The 18,702-nt window shown below is 36.1% G+C and overlaps 3 protein-coding genes and 1 pseudogene across 6 annotated transcripts in view; all 4 read left to right on the top strand.

Moving 5' to 3' along the window:
• LOC306845898 (phosphatidylinositol 3-kinase regulatory subunit gamma-like) overlaps positions 1-5,025 on the top strand; it is a 32,156-nt gene extending 27,131 nt beyond the window's left edge. Inside the window, exon 16 of the mRNA XM_079378906.1 lies at positions 652-5,025. Coding sequence (XP_079235032.1) covers positions 652-841 — 190 coding nt within the window. The 3' untranslated portion in view covers positions 842-5,025. The remainder of the gene's footprint in view (positions 1-651) is intronic.
• On the top strand, positions 4,768-8,986 carry LOC306845821 (gamma-interferon-inducible lysosomal thiol reductase-like; annotated as a pseudogene). Its single transcript has 8 exons — positions 4,768-4,798; positions 4,894-4,940; positions 5,048-5,122; positions 8,185-8,257; positions 8,364-8,453; positions 8,527-8,679; positions 8,765-8,831; positions 8,921-8,986. The product of its transcript is annotated as a gamma-interferon-inducible lysosomal thiol reductase-like (transcript).
• A 34-nt stretch (positions 8,987-9,020) lies between these two features.
• On the top strand, positions 9,021-13,317 carry LOC306845820 (mpv17-like protein 2; the record flags this gene model as incomplete). The annotated part of the gene is made up of 5 exons (XM_079378798.1): positions 9,021-9,031; positions 10,148-10,305; positions 10,496-10,657; positions 11,229-11,504; positions 13,280-13,317. The coding sequence occupies 5 exons, from the start codon at positions 9,021-9,023 to the stop codon at positions 13,315-13,317; spliced, it is 645 nt and encodes a 214-aa protein (XP_079234924.1).
• A 1,115-nt stretch (positions 13,318-14,432) lies between these two features.
• Positions 14,433-18,702, top strand: part of LOC306845897 (3',5'-cyclic-AMP phosphodiesterase 4C-like) — a 43,105-nt gene continuing 38,835 nt past the window's right edge. The window contains exons 1-3 of one of the 3 annotated variants that reach the window (XM_079378902.1): positions 14,433-14,618; positions 14,837-14,899; positions 15,437-15,651. In XM_079378902.1, coding sequence (XP_079235028.1) covers positions 14,559-14,618; positions 14,837-14,899; positions 15,437-15,651 — 338 coding nt within the window. In that variant the 5' untranslated portion in view covers positions 14,433-14,558. Of the gene's footprint in view, positions 14,619-14,836; positions 15,015-15,436; positions 15,652-17,227; positions 17,665-18,702 lie in introns of those variants that run through there. The other 2 variants (XM_079378904.1, XM_079378903.1) reach the window with 2 other exon arrangements.

Here is an 18,702-nt window from a genome sequence, read left to right as displayed (position 1 = left end):
ATTACTTAATACCACTCATTTATGCCAAGCGATTTTTTATTATCTTGATGAATTGTTACAATGTTTACTTCATGATGTTTATATTATAATATATTGTAGATGGTTGAAAGAGCGCATATTTTATTTCCCTCATCTTTTTGAATGAGCAGCTAGTAAACAGTAATAAGTAGAGGTTACACAGTAAACTCTATCTAGCATCTGGGCTGCAAGTATTAAAATATTATTTAACACATTCACTAGTTTACTACTTTCAGTTACCAGTTTTATTGCCTTTTTATACTTTAAAAACATTATCAGCTGAATTCAATATTGATCAACCTCTGATGTATACTGATATATTAGTGCAAACCGATTTTTACAAACCAATGATTTATTTTATCGGTTTGTTCTATATGGACATACAGTATTTATTTTATTTGTGCAAGTTTTGAAAAATATAATTTTTTCAGTTCCTTTTTTCTAAATGTTAATAAAAAATTAAATCGTTAAAAAAAAATTGTAAAAAATCGTTAAAAAAAATTAATGGAGCCATTAAGGAACCAGAAGTGTTAAGAGGAACCGGAACTGGAATTGTCCAAAAAATTTCAAGCTGTGGCCTGCACTTCCTTAGTATTTCACTGTCGCTTAACACATTTTCTTCTTTTCCAACAGCGTGGATGGAGAGATCAAACATTGTGTGGTTTACAAGACAGCCACCGGTTTTGGATTTGCTGAGCCCTACAACCTTTATGGTTCCTTGAAAGACTTGGTCCTGCACTACAAACACACCTCTCTGGTCCAGCACAACGACTCACTGAATGTAACCCTGGCCTACCCGGTCCTCGCACAGCAGCCTAGATGAGCACCGCAGCACGAGACGGCCCAGGACACATATAAAGCATGATTAAGCACATTATACGGAGCAAACTATACTAACACCGAACTTTTATGTTTATCATAGAGAACAGATAAGCACAGTATATTATCGTAAGTAAACGTACGGCTTTTTTTGTAAGCCCATAGTTTTCCGTATCAATCAAAGTCAGCTGCAGTAATTATGGTGAGATCACAGCTACTCTGTATTTGTTGTACCAACACAAGAGAGAGGAAAGTGTCATGTGATTGGTGTTGTAGTACACAGGATGAGGAATTAACCGAAAGTTGCAGCTGTTGATAATCAATCTTTTAGCTGTTATGTCACTGTGTATTTGTTTGGTTGTTCGCTTCTGCCAACCATATAGATTCCTCTTTATGTGAGTTGTCCTATAGAAGATGTGAAACGAACCTTTTTTTTATATCAGACGTGGTTCGAGGGACACTGAAGTCCTTTTAGCTTCTATTCTGCCTCTTTAAAGCTAGTCATCATGGTCCGAATAAATAGCCATCAACAATTGTGTGCTTTTCTTTGAGATGTTACACCACAGAGTTGGAAGTCTAGCATCTTAATGGTTTCTGTGGGCTGGTATTGGTGCTTCCTGGTGCTTTATTTTTGACTCTTGTAACGTGAGAATAATGCATAGCTATAGCGAACTGTTAAGATCCAGTGCAGAACGAAGGTGATCCCAAAGCAACAACGCACACAGGAGCTTCCACTCGCTTAGAAAGGTTTAAAGAGGCAAAGCAGGTTATTCAACAGGCACAAGCAAAAATGGAATGGAAAACCCTCTTGTGATTTAAACCAGGATATGATTATAGATTTTCGAGGAGTTTATCAGGTGGAATATGTCATGTTTGTAATAGGAAATGAGTCCTAATGTTTGTTGGGCGTTTTGTAACTGTACACCCCTTAGTGTTTCATCCTGTGACCTCAGCTTTGCTGTGACTCATATAGTCAGATGATACACTGTTATGTACATCATACAGTCAGCTGGATAAAAAACATATTTTTAGTGAGTGATCAAATGATTTTTATCAACCAAGAACCAGATAGCAATTTTATGTTTGCTTACTAAGAAACTGTACTTAAATGAAACATACTTGGAGAGGAAGTGGTTTAAAAGTGCCTTCTGCCCATGTGTCATGGAGGAGCGTTCCTTTGATTGGGGCAGTACAGAATGCTTCACTTCCTTGAGCCCTACAACCAAGTTAAGCAAGTGCTAAATTATATCAAATGCTTTCAAAGCACAACTACGTGATTATTGTTCATTAAACGCATTCTGTTACATACTTTCAAATAAAACGCTTTCTAATTACAGGTCTATTGTGAGCATCAAGATAAGGAAGACTGTATGATGAAATGGCCTCTTTATTTGTAGTGTTTAACATTAGCTTTTAAGCTTTTAATGAGGTTTGGTCTTAACCAGTATGCACTTTCATGGATGTCATTTCATTTGAGGTAACATTTTAACAACAGGCCTGTTTACACTAAGACAGACATTCAGTGAGATCAATTTGAATTTGATTAAACAGCTGACACAAACATTAGCATGCTGTCTATGTGACAGAATTTTTTTACGGATAGGTGTTCTAAAGGGATAGAAAAATGTCATCATTTACTCACTTTCGTGTTGTTTCCAAACATGTATGAATTTCTTTCTTTTGTTGAACACAAAAGAATGTATTTTGAAAAATGTTTGTAACCAAACATCTGCTGGTAGCCGTTGACTTCATGGTATTTTTATTCATACTATGGAAGTCAATGACCATTTTTAGCTGTTTTAGTTACTAACATTTTTTGAAATATCATCTTTTGTGTTCAACAGAAGAAAGAAACTCGTACAAGTTTGGAACTTGAGGGTGAGTAAATGACGACAGAATTGTGCTTTTTGGTTAAACCATCCCTTTATCTATTGCACTGCGAATAAAGCTGGCCAACCAATAAGATTCAGGCTTTTTAGTCACATGCCCAGAGCCACTGCTATTACAAACTGATTTGTTGGCACTTACAGACAATACAGCATCTGTAGCACAGCAGGGGTTTTTCTTTCTTTTTCATAAACGCCACCTACTGTCATGGAGAGAAATTGCATTTTCATTCAGCACTTGTGCTGTTTTTTTTACGCATTTGTCTAAATAGACAAATTGAACTGCATTTTTGTTCCAATCATGAAATTCAGCGTGGTATAAACAGACTTTTTTTTATTAAAGCTACATTTCAACTGAAAAAAACTGAAATACACGGCATCAGTTTTTTCCTAGAAAGCTAGTCGATTTAAAAGGCAAGTTGGAATTAAAACTTAATTGAAACCTAGAAACTTTAAACTAGCCTGAATCCTTTGCTTTTGACGTCCTCCTTTTAGATCGATTAATTTTCGTTTATGAATCTGCCACAGACATTAAAATGAGGCAGGCTTTTGTTTTATAAGCTTGTTTGTCGGTATACTCCGGTTTGTTTTGTCATATCGATAGGATGAAGTTGTTTTGCTATGATGGTGTGGAGTGGAGTAAGAACAGAGACACTGGTTATGATTCCTTGAATGTTCTGACTGACTGACATGGGGTCATTGAGAGCACAGAGAATGAGCCAGATGTGACGAGTTTGTGTGAGATAAAGCAGTGGAGTAAAGCCTCTAAATGCACTATACAAGCACATCTTGAGGTGATTATGCGTGACAATTAATGAAGCTTGACAGCCTTTATGAGCAACCGAAATCGGTTTAGGTACACATTTTAGTTACAGGCCGAATTGGGTCTGTTCTTTGTCGTTTTTTTCTTTAACTCCTTTTTAAAGAGAGACTAATTGTATGTCAATGTTTTTTTTCCCTCATTGTAAGTAATGACCTTAAAGATTCAAAGATAAGCTAGCTTGAATATCTCTCTTCCATTCAGTACAGTTACAAATGTTTACAGTATCTAATTAACCAAATAGAAGATGTATTTTCAGACATTCTCTCTCTGGTCCTGAAAGGAGTCTGTTAGACGGGGTCTCTTGTCTTTTTTGTGCCTCTGTTGTTTTAAACTTGAAGATTTTGTTTTCATTCTTTGTTCACTTTAAACAGTGCTCCCTCACCTCACATCGTATTTTCTTCTGAATAAAAAGGAAGTTTAATACGGTCTTTTAGGTTGCAGCTGTGACCCAGAGCAGGTTTGCCAGCATTCTTCTTTGATTTTTTTTTTTTCCATAGCAGACATTTTTCTTTTTCAAGTTTTAAGTTACATATAATAATAATAAAAGCCCAGATTGAAAGGTTATAATTATAGACTGAATTCTAACTTCCTTCTATAGTCTCCGTCAGAGCAAGAACTAGTTCTTTTTTCCTCTTCCGTCTTTCTACGACAAGATATACACTGAAAAGCAAGATACAGCAGGGCCAAAAGTTTTATAGACTTCTGTTTTTGTTCTATTATAATGTATTAAATAAATTTTTCATGCTTAGTGGTTATGACCTAACTATGAAAGCTTAGTTTGTGTCACAATTCTGCATTTTTTCTGGCATATCTGAGTGAGATCGGAAATATGACATATAAAGTCAGACTTGAGATATATACTTCCAACTGTGAGGAAAAAGTAATAATTGTGACATTTTGTAATTACTTTTTTATTCCATGGTGGAAATAAAAACAGGATTTTGAGAGATAAATTCACAATTGCTAGAATTTATTTCCCCTCAGAATTGTGAGATATAAACTTGAGAGAGATCAAATAAATAAACAAGTTTATGTCTTACAATTCAGACATTTTATCCTCAGAATTGTGAGGAAAAACCTTTTTATATTTTTGTCCCACAGTGGAAAAAGCTTTCATACATAACCACTAATTATCCTTTAACTCTTTAAACTAAATGATACCTTTCTGTCTTGTAGTGTGTGAAGTAGTCTGCTGAAGATGCACACCACATGCCATTAGACATGGAGGACGGGGAGCACTGTTTGTTAACCAGTATGTTTCTACTGGATGTGTGTGCACACAAACTATGTACATACTTTTATTTCCTTTTACTACTTCTGTTCTCTCCAATCTGTTTTTGGGTGCAGATTTTTCAGTGTACAGTTTGCATCAGTGTTGTTTGTCTCTCAAACAGGTACACAAGCATTACAGAGATATGGCTCTTTAATAGGTAGATGGAATTATTTTTAAGACAATAAAAAGATATTGAGTCTATTGCACCTTCCTGTCTGTCGTCATCAGTTTGATCTTGTGATGCCTGATGTGATCCAAACAACTGTTGCTTTTACAGCGAATGTCATGCTGAAGCAGCAGAAAGTACCGTGGCCCAGAAACTTTGTTTTCTTTTGACAAACACTTTGACGTGTGTCTTTACTTGCGTTACCTGGGGGTGGAAAAATCTGAGCAAATATAGCAATGACCTAGAGAATGTTTCATTGTTTGACCAGCAGCTGGATCAGGATGGTTTTAAATCTTTAAATATGCTTCCAACACTTTTATGTTGCTCTTCCTAAGAATATGTGACCCTGGACCATAAAACCAGTCTTAAGTTGCTGGGGTATATTATTTTGTAGCAATAGCCAAAATGTGTCAAAATGATATTTATGCCAAAAATCATTAGGACATTAAGTAAAGATGAAGATATTTTGTAAATTTCCAACTGTAAATATATCAAAACTTAATTTTTGATTAGTAATATGTATAGCTTAGAACTTAATTTGGACAACTTTAAAGGTGATTTTCTCAATATTTTGATATTTTTTTGCACCCTCAGATTCCAGATTTTCAAATACTTGTATCTCGGCCAAATATTGTCCTATCCTAACAAACCACACGTCAATGGAAAGTTTATTTATTCCGCTTTCAGATTATGTATAAATCTCAATTTCGAAAAATTGACCCTTATGACTGGTTTTATGGTCTAGGGTCACATCTATGTTTGATGCTAAATTAAAGTGATAGTTCCTTGTTCAGTCTGTTCATGAATTAGCCTATTTAATCTCACAATTTCCCCAGTGAAGGGAAATTTTCACCCATTTAGGGCTGCAACTAACGATTATTTTGATAATCGATTAGTTGGCCGATTATTCTTTCGATTAATCGGATTAAAAAAATATTGACCAAAAAAAACACTATTCCACATTCTGCCCAATGCCCTTCAAACAAACGTGACAACTGAATGCTATGAAAACATACAGTGCTTAATTTATTAGACCACTTAGCATAATAAAGAGAAAACATATTTTAGAAATTTGTCAAAAATTTGTTTAAATTTAAAAATGTTATTGTCATTTATTAGACATAATAATAAAAAATGGCCTCATAACAGCTTGCATTCTTGCTGGTATTGTTTATGTACTTTTTGACTGCAATTGGGTATCGCGAAAAAAAAATACTCAAATAAAAAATACAAGAAAAAATAAGTGCTCTGGTTTTCTTTCATAGATAACAGCAATAATGATATTATAGCATTAAAAATAGCCTACTACTGTTACTAAAGAGCTTACACATATTGGAGTACTAACCAGTACAGAAAGCCGAAAAATGATTTTGGTTATCACCAATACTGTTACTTTAGAGCAGTAGTGGCACAAACCTTACATAAACACATTGTTAAAAAACTTACATAAATTTGTTAAGCATTGTAAAAATTGAATATAGTTTAAACCTCTATTAAAAATTAAAATAATAAAGATAATAATAAAGACGAATAAAAACACAAACTCAGTGTTAACCAACAGGTAAGAGTAATGTTCTGCAGGAACTACTTTGATCACAGTCACCTCGTCATTTCTTTATCCTGTAAAAGGCCGTTATGGAGCGTCTCATGTTTATATTCAGACAGACAATTACACGCTGTTATCCCTTTAAAGTTCCTACTCTCATAAAATATTTTAATTTATTTTAAACCTTAAATTAACTTTCAACAACAGATAATTCAGCACAATGGATATGTTTGCGCTGAAAAGCCTATTAATTGTCTCCCTCTCTACTGTGTTCTGTCCGTCTGACGCGCGTGCGCGCACCCGCCGCGCCGGCGCTCATTCGGTATTTTAAACTTAACACAGACTGTCAGGACGGACCTTTATGCAAAAATGGATATGCTCGCGTGAATTTGTGGCATTTATAGATAAGGATATGACCGTAAACTGAACGTTTTTGCGCTGAGGACGCACACGCATCTGTCAAAGCGCCTGACAGGGCAAGCCATTACTCTTATGCATTAACTTAAAGCTTAAAATAAAGAATTATCATGTTTTGGGCAGCTTGGATCACGTGCTTCTCCGGCAGAATCTCATTCTGTTTCCTCCACTATTTTTAGATGCATTTTGTCCATAGAAATGCATTATTCAGTGCCGTAATTTGACTAACCAGCTGAAGTTGGACGTGCACTGTGGGCAGACCCGATTAATCGATAATGAGAATCGTTGTCGATGATTTTCATAATCGATAATAATCGATTTTATCGATTAGTTGTTGCAGCCCTACACCCATTGCATAGTCAAATGAAGCAACCCACATGCCCAAAACCATTTAGTGCAGGGTAGCTTAGTGGGGAATTACTAAGTGAAAATTTGCTCACTTGGTTATTAAGAAGAAATATTTGTTATTATTATCAAGCATCTGTAAATAATATTTTAACTAAAGATTACGAGGTCACATGAATTAAAAAAAATGTGCAAAGATAAACCATTTAAAATAAACACTGCTATGTTTCAAAAAAACAAATTATACTGGTCAATTCTGATTTTGTAATGACTTTAAATCTTTTATAAAGTGGACCAATCAGTTACGCAATCAGGTTCTGTGTGTCTAGTGACTACTATTTTACATGTATTGTAAAATGCATTTATAATACATTGTTTCCTTTTATGGAGCGTTTTGACAGATATTTTTTCAGAGCAGCAAACTGGCGTTAAACAGCTCTGTTCATGTGACTGTTTATATGTATAAAGTTCACAGAAACAAGACATTTTCATTTATGGGTGACTATGTAAAAATGCAACTCCTTTGAAAACCTTCAAACTCAAAAAGTAATTTGTCACAAATGTTGCCCGCTGGGATTAACTCTTGCCATTCTAGTAGTTCATTTGGTAAATATACAGTGTCATTTAAGTTTTTTAATATATATAGATAGATACAGATATATAATCGGCGAAAATTTCCAATAGGTGTCTTTTAACTTTTGAAGGACAGCCAATAGTCAGTTTCTGTTTCTGTTTTCAGTGCAGTCTTCCTCGTGATCACGTTACTTCTATTTACACATTATATGACTAGCATCTATCGCTATTTGCACAGTGTAAATAGCAACCAATTTCTTTTACACATAGTAAAAGCAAAAATAATAATGAATGTTAAAATGTTGTTCATAATAATAGGAGAAAGAAAATCAAGGGAAGTATACCTTCGTTTGTCAGCACGGAGAGGGTGAATGTCTGTAACATGATTGAGGTGAGGTTTTGCCATTTATTTCACCCCTAAAGCATTTTAAAGAAGATTGAAGGCATCTTGTTTAGAGCTGAAATAGAGGTATTGTAATTGTGATCTTTTCTATCAGACCTGCCTGTTGAATATATTAGGACCGAAGGCTATTCCAGTCATTTTCTGCATGGAGTCAGGAGCAGATGTGCTGAAAGCTGCCCAGCCCGTAAGTGCTCATCTATTATTATTTATTGTAAACCCTGGTGCAATGCAATGCTAATCTGTACCTCTTATCTCAGTGTCTTGGAGTCTGTTTCCCTGATACCACATGGGATTCAGTCATGACGTGTGTGAAGGGAGATGAGGGCAACAAATTAATGCATCAAAATGCACTGAAAACAAATGCTCTGAAACCCCCTCATGAATATGTGCCTTGGATAACTATTAATGGAGTAAGGACAAGTATTTGTTTATTTACTTGGCAAGTTTTTTTTATCAGTTTGCTGGTAATTAAATGGCACTGTGTTGTTCCTGCAGGAACACTCAGATGATCTTCAGGATAAAGCTGAGTTCTCTCTTCAGTCTTGTGTGCAGCTTGTACAAGGTTTGTTTGTAAACTAGTTTGTGTTTATGATCATTTCAGTGTTTTATCTTGTCAGTCACATGACGTCTTCATTCTTTGTGTTCATATAGGGTGGCAAACCAGCTGCTTGTGGTCAAGGATTGAAGAAGAAAACCAACTGTTGCTGCATGAACTAATCAATCACTGTGATAACCACTACTCGTGTCAGGAATGGAGACAATGTATGAAACACAAGTGCATACATGCTGCAACGTTTTTTTTATTTTAAATAATTTTTTTGGGTTTGTCATGTTTGTCATGAAAGCCCAATTTTGAACATGGGTTTCTGCTGCAAACCACAACTGCTGACAAGCATGTTTTTATAGTCACATTTTAAACCGTTTTGTATACATAAAATTCAAAAGCACATTTCCATTACTTTTTAATTGCTTGTTGTGTTAATGATTTTTAAGAAAACAGTCATTGCTAAAGAGGACTTTACTCATGAGAAATGCTTCTTCAATGGTTTCATATTTTAGTCCTACATTATTTTGACCTACAAAGTGAAAATACTTTGGGTTTCAAATATAACAGCTAAACTAATAATAAATAGTAGTCTGTTTTCAAACGCAGAGGCAGACAGTGAAGTATTTTTACTCCTCTTTAAAAGTACTTTTCAAGTGTCTGTACTTTATCAGATTAAAACTTTACTTCACAACTTTCCAAAGCATAATATTGTACTTTTTACTGCTCTACATTTCATATTAAAAATCATTTAATACTTAATTACATTAGAAATCTAGTACTTTCTTATTTTACTCAAGTAAAAGTAATTGAAAGATTTACTTGAGTACAACAAAGTACTACATTTTTAATGTTCTTAAGTGTTAAAGGCAAAAAAAAAAAACTTTTATTGATGAAATGTAGTCCAGTAAAAAGTAATCTGTAATCAAACGGGACAAAAGCATTGATTGGGTCAAGCTGCTGTGGCGGCGTTGTTCTGCGCACGTTGACGCAATCTTGATGTTGTTGAGCGCAACGCCACTACGCACGTGGGGTCACCGGCTCCGCTGGTTATATGAATGAACTCTGAAGATGAAACTGTGTTGGACAAATAATTGTAGCTTAAGTTAGGCAAAGGACAATTTGGGGATATCGGAACAACTCTAAGTTTTATATATCTATATATCTGAGAGTATTGAGGAAGATGCGTTCCTTTCAATTTTAAGTTTTCAGTATTTACAATATATCTTATGCCATTTATCCTGGAGCAAACGGACAGAAGTTGCGAATGAAGTCGCCAAGCGCTGATCGATCGGAATTCAAGTTAAATCGGCCTAAACGTGATATTTCGTCAGAGTAAGGACCGCCGGTTACTGGAAGCCGCTTTTAAGAGGCAGATTTCTGATCGTGACAAACACGGTGAGCTGTGGAGGGATGTTGGCAGCAGGAGATTTCCTCCAGCAGACGCGCGAGACGCGGCGGAGGACACCCGGCCGAGCACGTGACTGGACGCGTACAGGGGACAAATGAGCAAATCATTTTACCAAATAAAGTTTGGCGTGTTAAAATGAGCTCATTTTTGTAATGCATGTGATATTGGGTGATTACATAAAACTTTTATTTTTAAATGGCATCGTGTGAATATCCTGTCATGAGAAGTAACGCGAGATTTACTAACTCTCGCGGTGTTGCGCCCCCTATAGGTTGTATGTTTGCGGTCGGATGCTCTATGGGTCCTTTCATGCATTATTGGTACCAATGGCTCGACAAATACTTTGTAGGCAACGGCATTAATAATGTCTGCAAGAAAGTGCTTACTGATCAGCTGGTCGCATCGCCAGCACTGGGGGCCTGGTACTTTCTAGGTGAGATCTTGCTGCTGATTTCCATTCAAAAGTCTCCAAATTTATTACAGCTACACTAACGTTAGCTGTCAATTAAGATTTTTGTTTTTAATATTTTTGAAAGTCCATGCAGAAAATGGCTACACTTATTTGATTAAAAATACAGTTAAAACTCAAATATTATTGTGTTAATATTATTACAATTTAAAAATAATTTTCTCTTTGAATGTTATTTTAAAATGTTTGCACGTTAGAATGATTTTTTTTAAGGATCAGTGTGACACTGAAAACTAGAGTTATGGCTGCTAAAAATTCAGTTTTGCCAGGAATAAATTACATTTGAAAAAATCTTAAAATTCAAAACCGTTGTTTTAAATTCCAATGATTGACGGTTTTTACTGTATTTTAATCAAATAAATCCAGAACTGGGTGAGATTTTGTTCAAAATATCAAAATCTTAATTTGCCTATTTCTTCAGTGTAAATTTTATAGAGGTAAGGCAAAATGTTAAGATTTATAATGTACAAAATAAAGTCTGAATACTACACCTGCTTGCTTGTTATTCATTTTATGTATTTATTTATTTATGAAGGTATGGGTATGATGGAGGGTCACACTTTGTCTGAGGCACAAGCAGAATTCAGAGACAAATTCTGGGAGTTTTACAAGGTGTGCAATGATAAGCATCTGTCCTTAGTTCAACCTTGGTTAACCAATAGTTCACTGCTGACAATGCTTCATAACAAATGGTGTGTTTGGCCAGCAGCTCAAATGATAAACTTCTACTTCTTGCCACCAAAGTTTTGTGTCCTTTATGTGAATATAATTACCCTGGGATGGGACACTTACCTCTCCTACCTCAAACACAGTAAGAAAGTTTGCACATGGCATCACATACAGGTCCTTTTCAAATAATTAGCATATTGCGATAAAGTTCATTATTTTCTGTAATGTACTGATAAACATTAGACTTTCATATATTTTAGATTCATTACACACAACTGAAGTAGTTCAAGCCTTTTATTGTTTTAATATTGATGATTTTGGCATACAGCTCATGAAAACCCAAAAATCTCAAAAAATTAGCATATCATGAAAAGGTTCTCTAAACGAGCTATTAACCTAATCATCTGAATCAACTAATTAACTCTAAACACCTGCAAAAGATTCCTGAGGCTTTTAAAAACTCCCAGCCTGGTTCATTACTCAAAACCGCAATCATGGGTAAGACTGCCGACCTGACTGCTGTCCAGAAGGCCATCATTGACACCCTCGAGCAAGAGGGTAAGACACAGAAAGAAATTTCTGAACGAATAGGCTGTTCCCAGAGTGCTGTATCAAGGCACCTCAGTGGGAAGTCTGTGGGAAGGAAAAAGTGTGGCAGAAAACACAGCACAACGATAAGAGGTGACCGGACCCTGAGGAAGATTGTGGAGAAGGACCGATTCCAGACCTTGGGGGACCTGCGGAAGCAGTGGACTGAGTCTGGAGTAGAAACATCCAGAGCCACCGTGTACAGGCGTGTGCAGGAAATGGGCTACAGGTGCCGCATTCCCCAGGTCAAGCCACTTTTGAACCAGAAACAGCGGCAGAAGCGCCTGACCTGGGCTACAGAGAAGCAGCACTGGACTGTTGCTCAGTGGTCCAAAGTACTTTTTTCGGATGAAAGCAAATTTTGCATGTCATTCGGAAATCAAGGTGCCAGAGTCTGGAGGAAGACTGGGGAGAGGGAAATGCCAAAATGCCTGAAGTCCAGTGTCAAGTACCCACAGTCAGTGATGCTGGTGTTGGTCCACTGTGTTTTATCAAGGGCAGGGTCAATGCAGCTAGCTATCAGGAGATTTTGGAGCACTTCATGCTTCCATCTGCTGAAAAGCTTTATGGAGATGAAGATTTCATTTTTCAGCACGACCTGGCACCTGCTCACAGTGCCAAAACCACTGGTAAATGGTTTACTGACCATGGTATTACTGTGCTCAATTGGCCCGCCTACTCTCCTGACCTGAACCCCATAGAGAATCTGTGGGATATTGTGAAGAGAAAGTTGAGAGACGCAAGACCCACCACTCTGGATGAGCTTAAGGCCGCTATCGAAGCATCCTGGGCCTCCATAACACCTCAGCAGTGCCACAGGCTGATTGCCTCCATGCCACGCCGCATTGAAGCAGTCATTTCTGCAAAAGGATTCCCGACCAAGTATTGAGTGCATAACTGAACATAATTATTTGAAGGTTGACTTTTTTTTTTTTTTTTTTTTGTATTAAAAACACTTCTTTTATTGGTCGGATGAAATATGCTAATTTTTTGAGATAGGAATTTTGGGTTTTCATGAGCTGTATGCCAAAATCATCAATATTAAAACAATAAAAGGCTTGAACTACTTCAGTTGTGTGTAATGAATCTAAAATATATGAAAGTCTAATGTTTATCAGTACATTACAGAAAATAATGAACTTTATCACAATATGCTAATTTTTTGAAAAGGACCTGTAATACATTTGTGAGAATTACTTAAGAAAGATTATATAATTAATAAAGTCTTGGAGGTAAAGGTTTATTTAACTCCTGGCAAGATGAAAAATAATGTGACATTCTTTCCTCCGGGGTGTAAACAGGTGATGAATGACGTTTGTGTTTTTCCAGGAGACCAAGTAGAGGCCAAGCTGCTTGAAGATGACTGATGAAAAGGGAATATTTAAAACCATTGCTTCAATCATGAAAAAATAATTAAATCTTATTTAAGACTGTTAATGGACCACTTTGTTTTTAAATTTCATATAATAGAAATTTAACCAGTAATGCCAGGTACATTGCACACTTTGCCATTGGAATTTTGTTTTTATTGTTTTTGAATCATTTAAATAGTATTGAAAAATTAAGTAATTGTAAACAAATGTATTTGTCCAAAATCTGTATTTCTGACATGTGAAGGGCAGGTTATAAAATCACACTTTTTACATTATATTCTTATAATGGTATAGAATACAGTTTATAGTTACTTTACTGTAAAGGTCATTGTACACTGAGTCTGAAATTTTTGTGTGCATTTTTCTGTTTTTTCATATTCCTCATCCTTCCCAATGAAAATGCATGCTACAGATGTGAAAACGCAAAAAATCTAACCTGATCCAAATTTTTTGAACGGATGAAAGTTTCGGAGGCAGTGTGTAAACGTGATTGATAACGTGAGGTCATATTTATTTTTTAATATGCGAAAATTTCGGACAAAATTTTCAGACTCAGTGTGCAATGATCTTAAGAAGTAATATTTTCAGTTTGGTCAAACATGTTTATAATAACAATAGTGTGCCAATATTATTTTCATATACACTGGAGAAATGCTGTAACAGATGCTGCATAGGCAGTAGCGTTACTACTGTTATGTTCATAAATGGCCTTTACATGCCAATTTTTGTGATTATAAATTTTATGCATTGGATAGAACTTTTGATCTCTGCTTTGTCATTATGTGAAACTGCTTGAATTTATTATTATTTAATGGAAGAAAATTAAATTATTTGTGTGTGTTGGATATTACCATAAGTCAGAATGCGAGTTAACTATTTTTTATATGTTAGAACTTGAACTTTGAGATTGAATCCAAATATAAAAGAGCATTTTTGTTCATCTATCAAGGCATCCATCTTTCAGTGGTGTATGACAGTTGTTGATGGCACGTAAGCTGCTCTGCAGTCAGCAAAGATAAACCTGCTGAGTGAGAGTGACAAGATACTGCTCACCTTCATAGGGGCTTCCAAACTGTGATATAACACAGGTGTTCTGGCAGGATGTTCTCACAAACCATTTGCTTTTGAGCTATAAAGGTTACTTGCCACAGGCTTGTAAAACAAACTTTTTTTGAAGAGACCGAAATGTGCAGCTCTCCTGGATTGAAGATGTGCTTAAAAATTATATTTGTGAAATGACACATTTTTTTGAAGAAAAACACAATACATCTTATCAGATCTTCTCGGTTTTAGTGGTAAGTGTTGTTATCTGCTCATTTTAACTGTTCTTTATTAAACTAGCTGTTTTGAGTATAATTCATTGGCCTATTTATTGACTGGAGCTTAGTGTTTCTTATCTTTGTCATTTAACTGTATAGTCCTGTAGAAAGTATTTTTCCAGGCACCTGAAAAAGTTGAGATTCTAGTTTCTGAATAGATTTATTGTTGATTATCATGAACTGTGTATTTTCAGATTTCCTCCCATTTCAACAATATGAAGAGAAGCTCTTCTTTGAAGTCTTTCTGGACATCAGAGGTGGGCTATATCAGTTCATCAGCGCTCACAGTCATCCTGTCTGGTTGGATTCTCAATAGATTCACTGTGACTATGCAAATCACCAATTTTTCATTGAAGTGCACACTATCATTAGGTATTATATGGTATTATTAAAATAAAAAAATAAAAAAACTAAAATAAAAGGAAATACCTCTATTTGGCTATTTAACTATGTATTATTGTTATTAATTTATGGGTTGTTAATGTATCAATTTGTCCTATGGTTTGACAGCAAAAATTTTAAAAATAAATCAATAACCTCTAACATTGAAGATAAACCTCATGCTATTTGTAACTCTAAGAATGAGGATACAGTTTTCTCATGTTAAGTTATTTGTTTTCTACATTTTTGCTGTCACACCATAGGACAGAGCCCAATTTTTATTTGTCAAGTAGCCTACCCTTATGTTACTTTAGTAGTAATTGTGTCAGTATTAGCCTTCACCTGTCTTCCGTGCTGTTCTAGACAGAGATTATGTCTCGGTGCAGATTATTTACCTTCTCTGTTTAATTCAGAGGGAATGGGACACTGTGAACCAGCAGGGCCTGCCCGGATCCAAATCCATGCCCAGTCACCGTACATTCAAGAGGACATTTTCAGGGGTCCTCCAGCTTCCCCGTCTGTCCCACCGGCTCTCGGCTCAGGGAGATTCAGAGGGCACCCTCCCCAAGGCCACCTTCTGCCTCGGCGTCGCCAATGGCCTGGAGTCCGACACTTTTCAAAGTTCACGGTAAACTGCTCTTTTGTCTTCTAACGGCATTTGTATGACTTTTAATGTTAACCAGTGATTTTAAAAGAAGGTTTTAATTTTGTGTAGTGACGACGTGCTTTGTACAGTTTGCGATGAATGAGGAAAATTATCGTTGTAAACAGCTTGGCCTACAAGTCAAGGGTTAAACGAACTTTATACTAAAACAGATTTTAGTTGATAAGCTAATATACCACATGTACCTGTTTTCAAAATAGTGGCTTCACGTCAGCAATTTGAGACGGAGCGGGAGCACTTACTGTGTATGTTGTTTCTTGACCAATATAAGATATAAAACTTATAATTTCACTAAATGTGCAGTGAGCTACATTAGATCTGTAATAATAGTTCTTAAATGCCTATACATAATTGATTGATGTGGTGTCCAGAGACAGAAATAGTTTTTCATGGAGACAGAAGAGGGAGCCATTGTTCCCTAAATACCTCTGACAAGAAAACAGACAAAAAGTCATAAACAGCTGGTAAATGTGCAGGACAGGTACACATTATGAACTTTTTGTTTTAATTATTTACTAAACTATAACCTTTCAGGTAACTTAGTGATATGGTTAAGATATAAAAGTAAGTCATGAGAGAAGGAAGGCCGGCACATTCTTTATTCACCTGATTAATTTCTGTTCATGATTTAATTATACATGTAGCTACAAACTGTAAGTAATTATTAATAACTGTAAATACATTTATTCCTGTAAAATTCAGCAAATTTATTTAGTTTCACAATATGTTTGTGGAAATCATGATACTTTGATGAATAGAAAGTTCAAAAGAACAAAATTTATTTGAAATAGAAAAACTTTTGTAACGTTATAAATGTCTTTACAGACACTTTCGATCAATTTAATCCATCCTCACTAGAAGTATTATTCATTTATTTTTTAGGAAAAAAAAAAACCTTATTGACCACAAATATAGTGTAGGCTATATTGTTTTAAAAAATGAAAACCTGAACATTGTTAAAATGAAGAGTTTTAATTTTTAGTGTAAAGTTTTAATAAAGGGTTTAATGTTTTGTTTTGTAATGCAACAGACATAATGAAGTAAGTGTCCCTAAAGTATTCGAAACCTTTTTCGGAGTCACTGCATGCGTATTGTTTTTGCGTACACAACTCATCCGGCAGTCAAAGGATCACAGGGAACCTATTCCCCTCTGATAATCAAAGCCCATGGGGCCCGTGATAGAGGGCCATCGTGACATGAGCCATGCTCTCTGTCTGACTTTATCTGACTTTGCTTTTTATAGTCAGAGATTTCATGTGACTTCTCCTGGTAAACCTAGAGCATGTGAAAGGCATACGCATTTCTCGGAGGAAATCTGAAAGCTGCAATCGGCTCTGCGTTGCGCCGCTGGTGCATTGGCTTTTCTGCGTGCCAGGGGACTGGAACAGGAAGTCATTACAGACCAGTAAACACTGGACCTCGCTCGCTAATAGTCTTAATGTGGAGGTGGGGCCACTTAGTGAGCTCTATCATGGAGTCCAGTCATTGTAAATCACACTGCCATATTTAGTCTGTTGGAGGGAAGTCTTCCAAGTTATGTAAACAAAGCGAGTTCACCAGAGGAGATATTCCATCGCTATGATGGCTGGCTCCATTAATGCGCCTGTGATCTTTGAAGCAAGGCTGGATTTCTCAGCTCTAGCGAAGGGTGAGAGATGTAGACTGTGGTTTTTGTGTTGAGAAAGCAGTGTGTGAACGAGCGACCCATGCCACGACTAGACACTTGTTTTGCCAGTTGTGAAGACAGAGGAACTCTGCTGTCATGAGCGACGTGCTGTTAGAGAGTTCAGAGGAGGAGAGACCTCAGAGGCCCTCGCATCTCAAGCTGAAGGGGAACTCTCCCACCGGCTCCCCCAAAATGTCTCCGCGGGACTCTCCTCGGAGTTCGCCCCGCAACTCGCCTCTGCTCTTCCGCAGGCTGATGATGAACCGCAGCATTACTTTGCAGAGACGCTTCACTTTGGCTCACACTCCCAGGTAGGATCCAAATCTCTCTGAATCGTTCATTTAGCCTCTTACTTTGGAGGCTTGGCTTCAAAAACACACACAGGAGTCTTGTGGCACAGGCATCTACGTAACAACACATCACAAGGCAAATTTTGTGGCTGCTTGAGACATTCGGCCCCCTCATCCAGAATTTGTATTGATACTAACACTTCAAGCTACAATAATAATCACTATAATCAAGGAGGTGGTTTGTCTGCTGTGTGGAAGCATAAAAAGATGTCTTTGTTTGTGAGGATGTCTTGACCTGAGGTAGTTATTGTCAGCCTATCTCAACAGTGATCAAATGAACTGCTTTTTTGTTAAGCCTGGTAAAGTCCAACCAAGTACAGAATAAATGATCAGGCTTTGTTCTGCATGTGTTTTTTCTTTCTTCTTTTAGATATAAGTGCATGTATATATTCACACAGACTGCACTGCTGGAGGCAAAAATAATGATCATCATTTTATAGTGAAATCATTTTAATGTTATATTTTCAGTTACCTGCCAAAACGTTTTTACAGTGTAGTTTTTTGACATTGATAGACCTAAGTCAGCATTGCAAATAACACTTGTTAGGTTGTCATTGTGGTTTGCAAGTTCTGTAATTTATCGTCTTTCAGGACTGACAGTTGTTTTTTACTCTACCATTCAAACGTTTGGGGTCAATAAGATAAAATGTTTTTGAAAGGAGTTTCTTATGCTCACCAAAGATTTTATTTGCATTTATTTGGTCAAAAATACGATTTATGCATATTTTATTATTATTACAAATTAAAATAAGTGATTTCTATGTTAATATACTAAAAATTTAATTTATTCTTGTGTTGCAAAGCTGAATTTTCAGCATCATTACTCCAGTCTTCGGTGTTACATGATCCTTCAGAAATCGTTCTAATATGCCGATTTGGTGCTCAAGAAACATGTCTTATTATCAGTGTTGAAAACTGGTGCTGCTTAATAGTTTTGTAGAAACCGTTATACTTTCTTTTTTTCAGAAATCTTTTGTAATAATGTAAATGTGTTTTTTG

The sequence above is a fragment of the Barbus barbus genome (genome assembly GCF_936440315.1).
Source record: "Barbus barbus genome assembly, chromosome: 26".
Classification (NCBI taxonomy): Eukaryota; Metazoa; Chordata; class Actinopteri; order Cypriniformes; family Cyprinidae; genus Barbus; species Barbus barbus.
The sequence above is the reverse complement of the archived record's forward strand: the minus strand, read 5'-3'. Positions and strand labels throughout refer to the sequence as shown.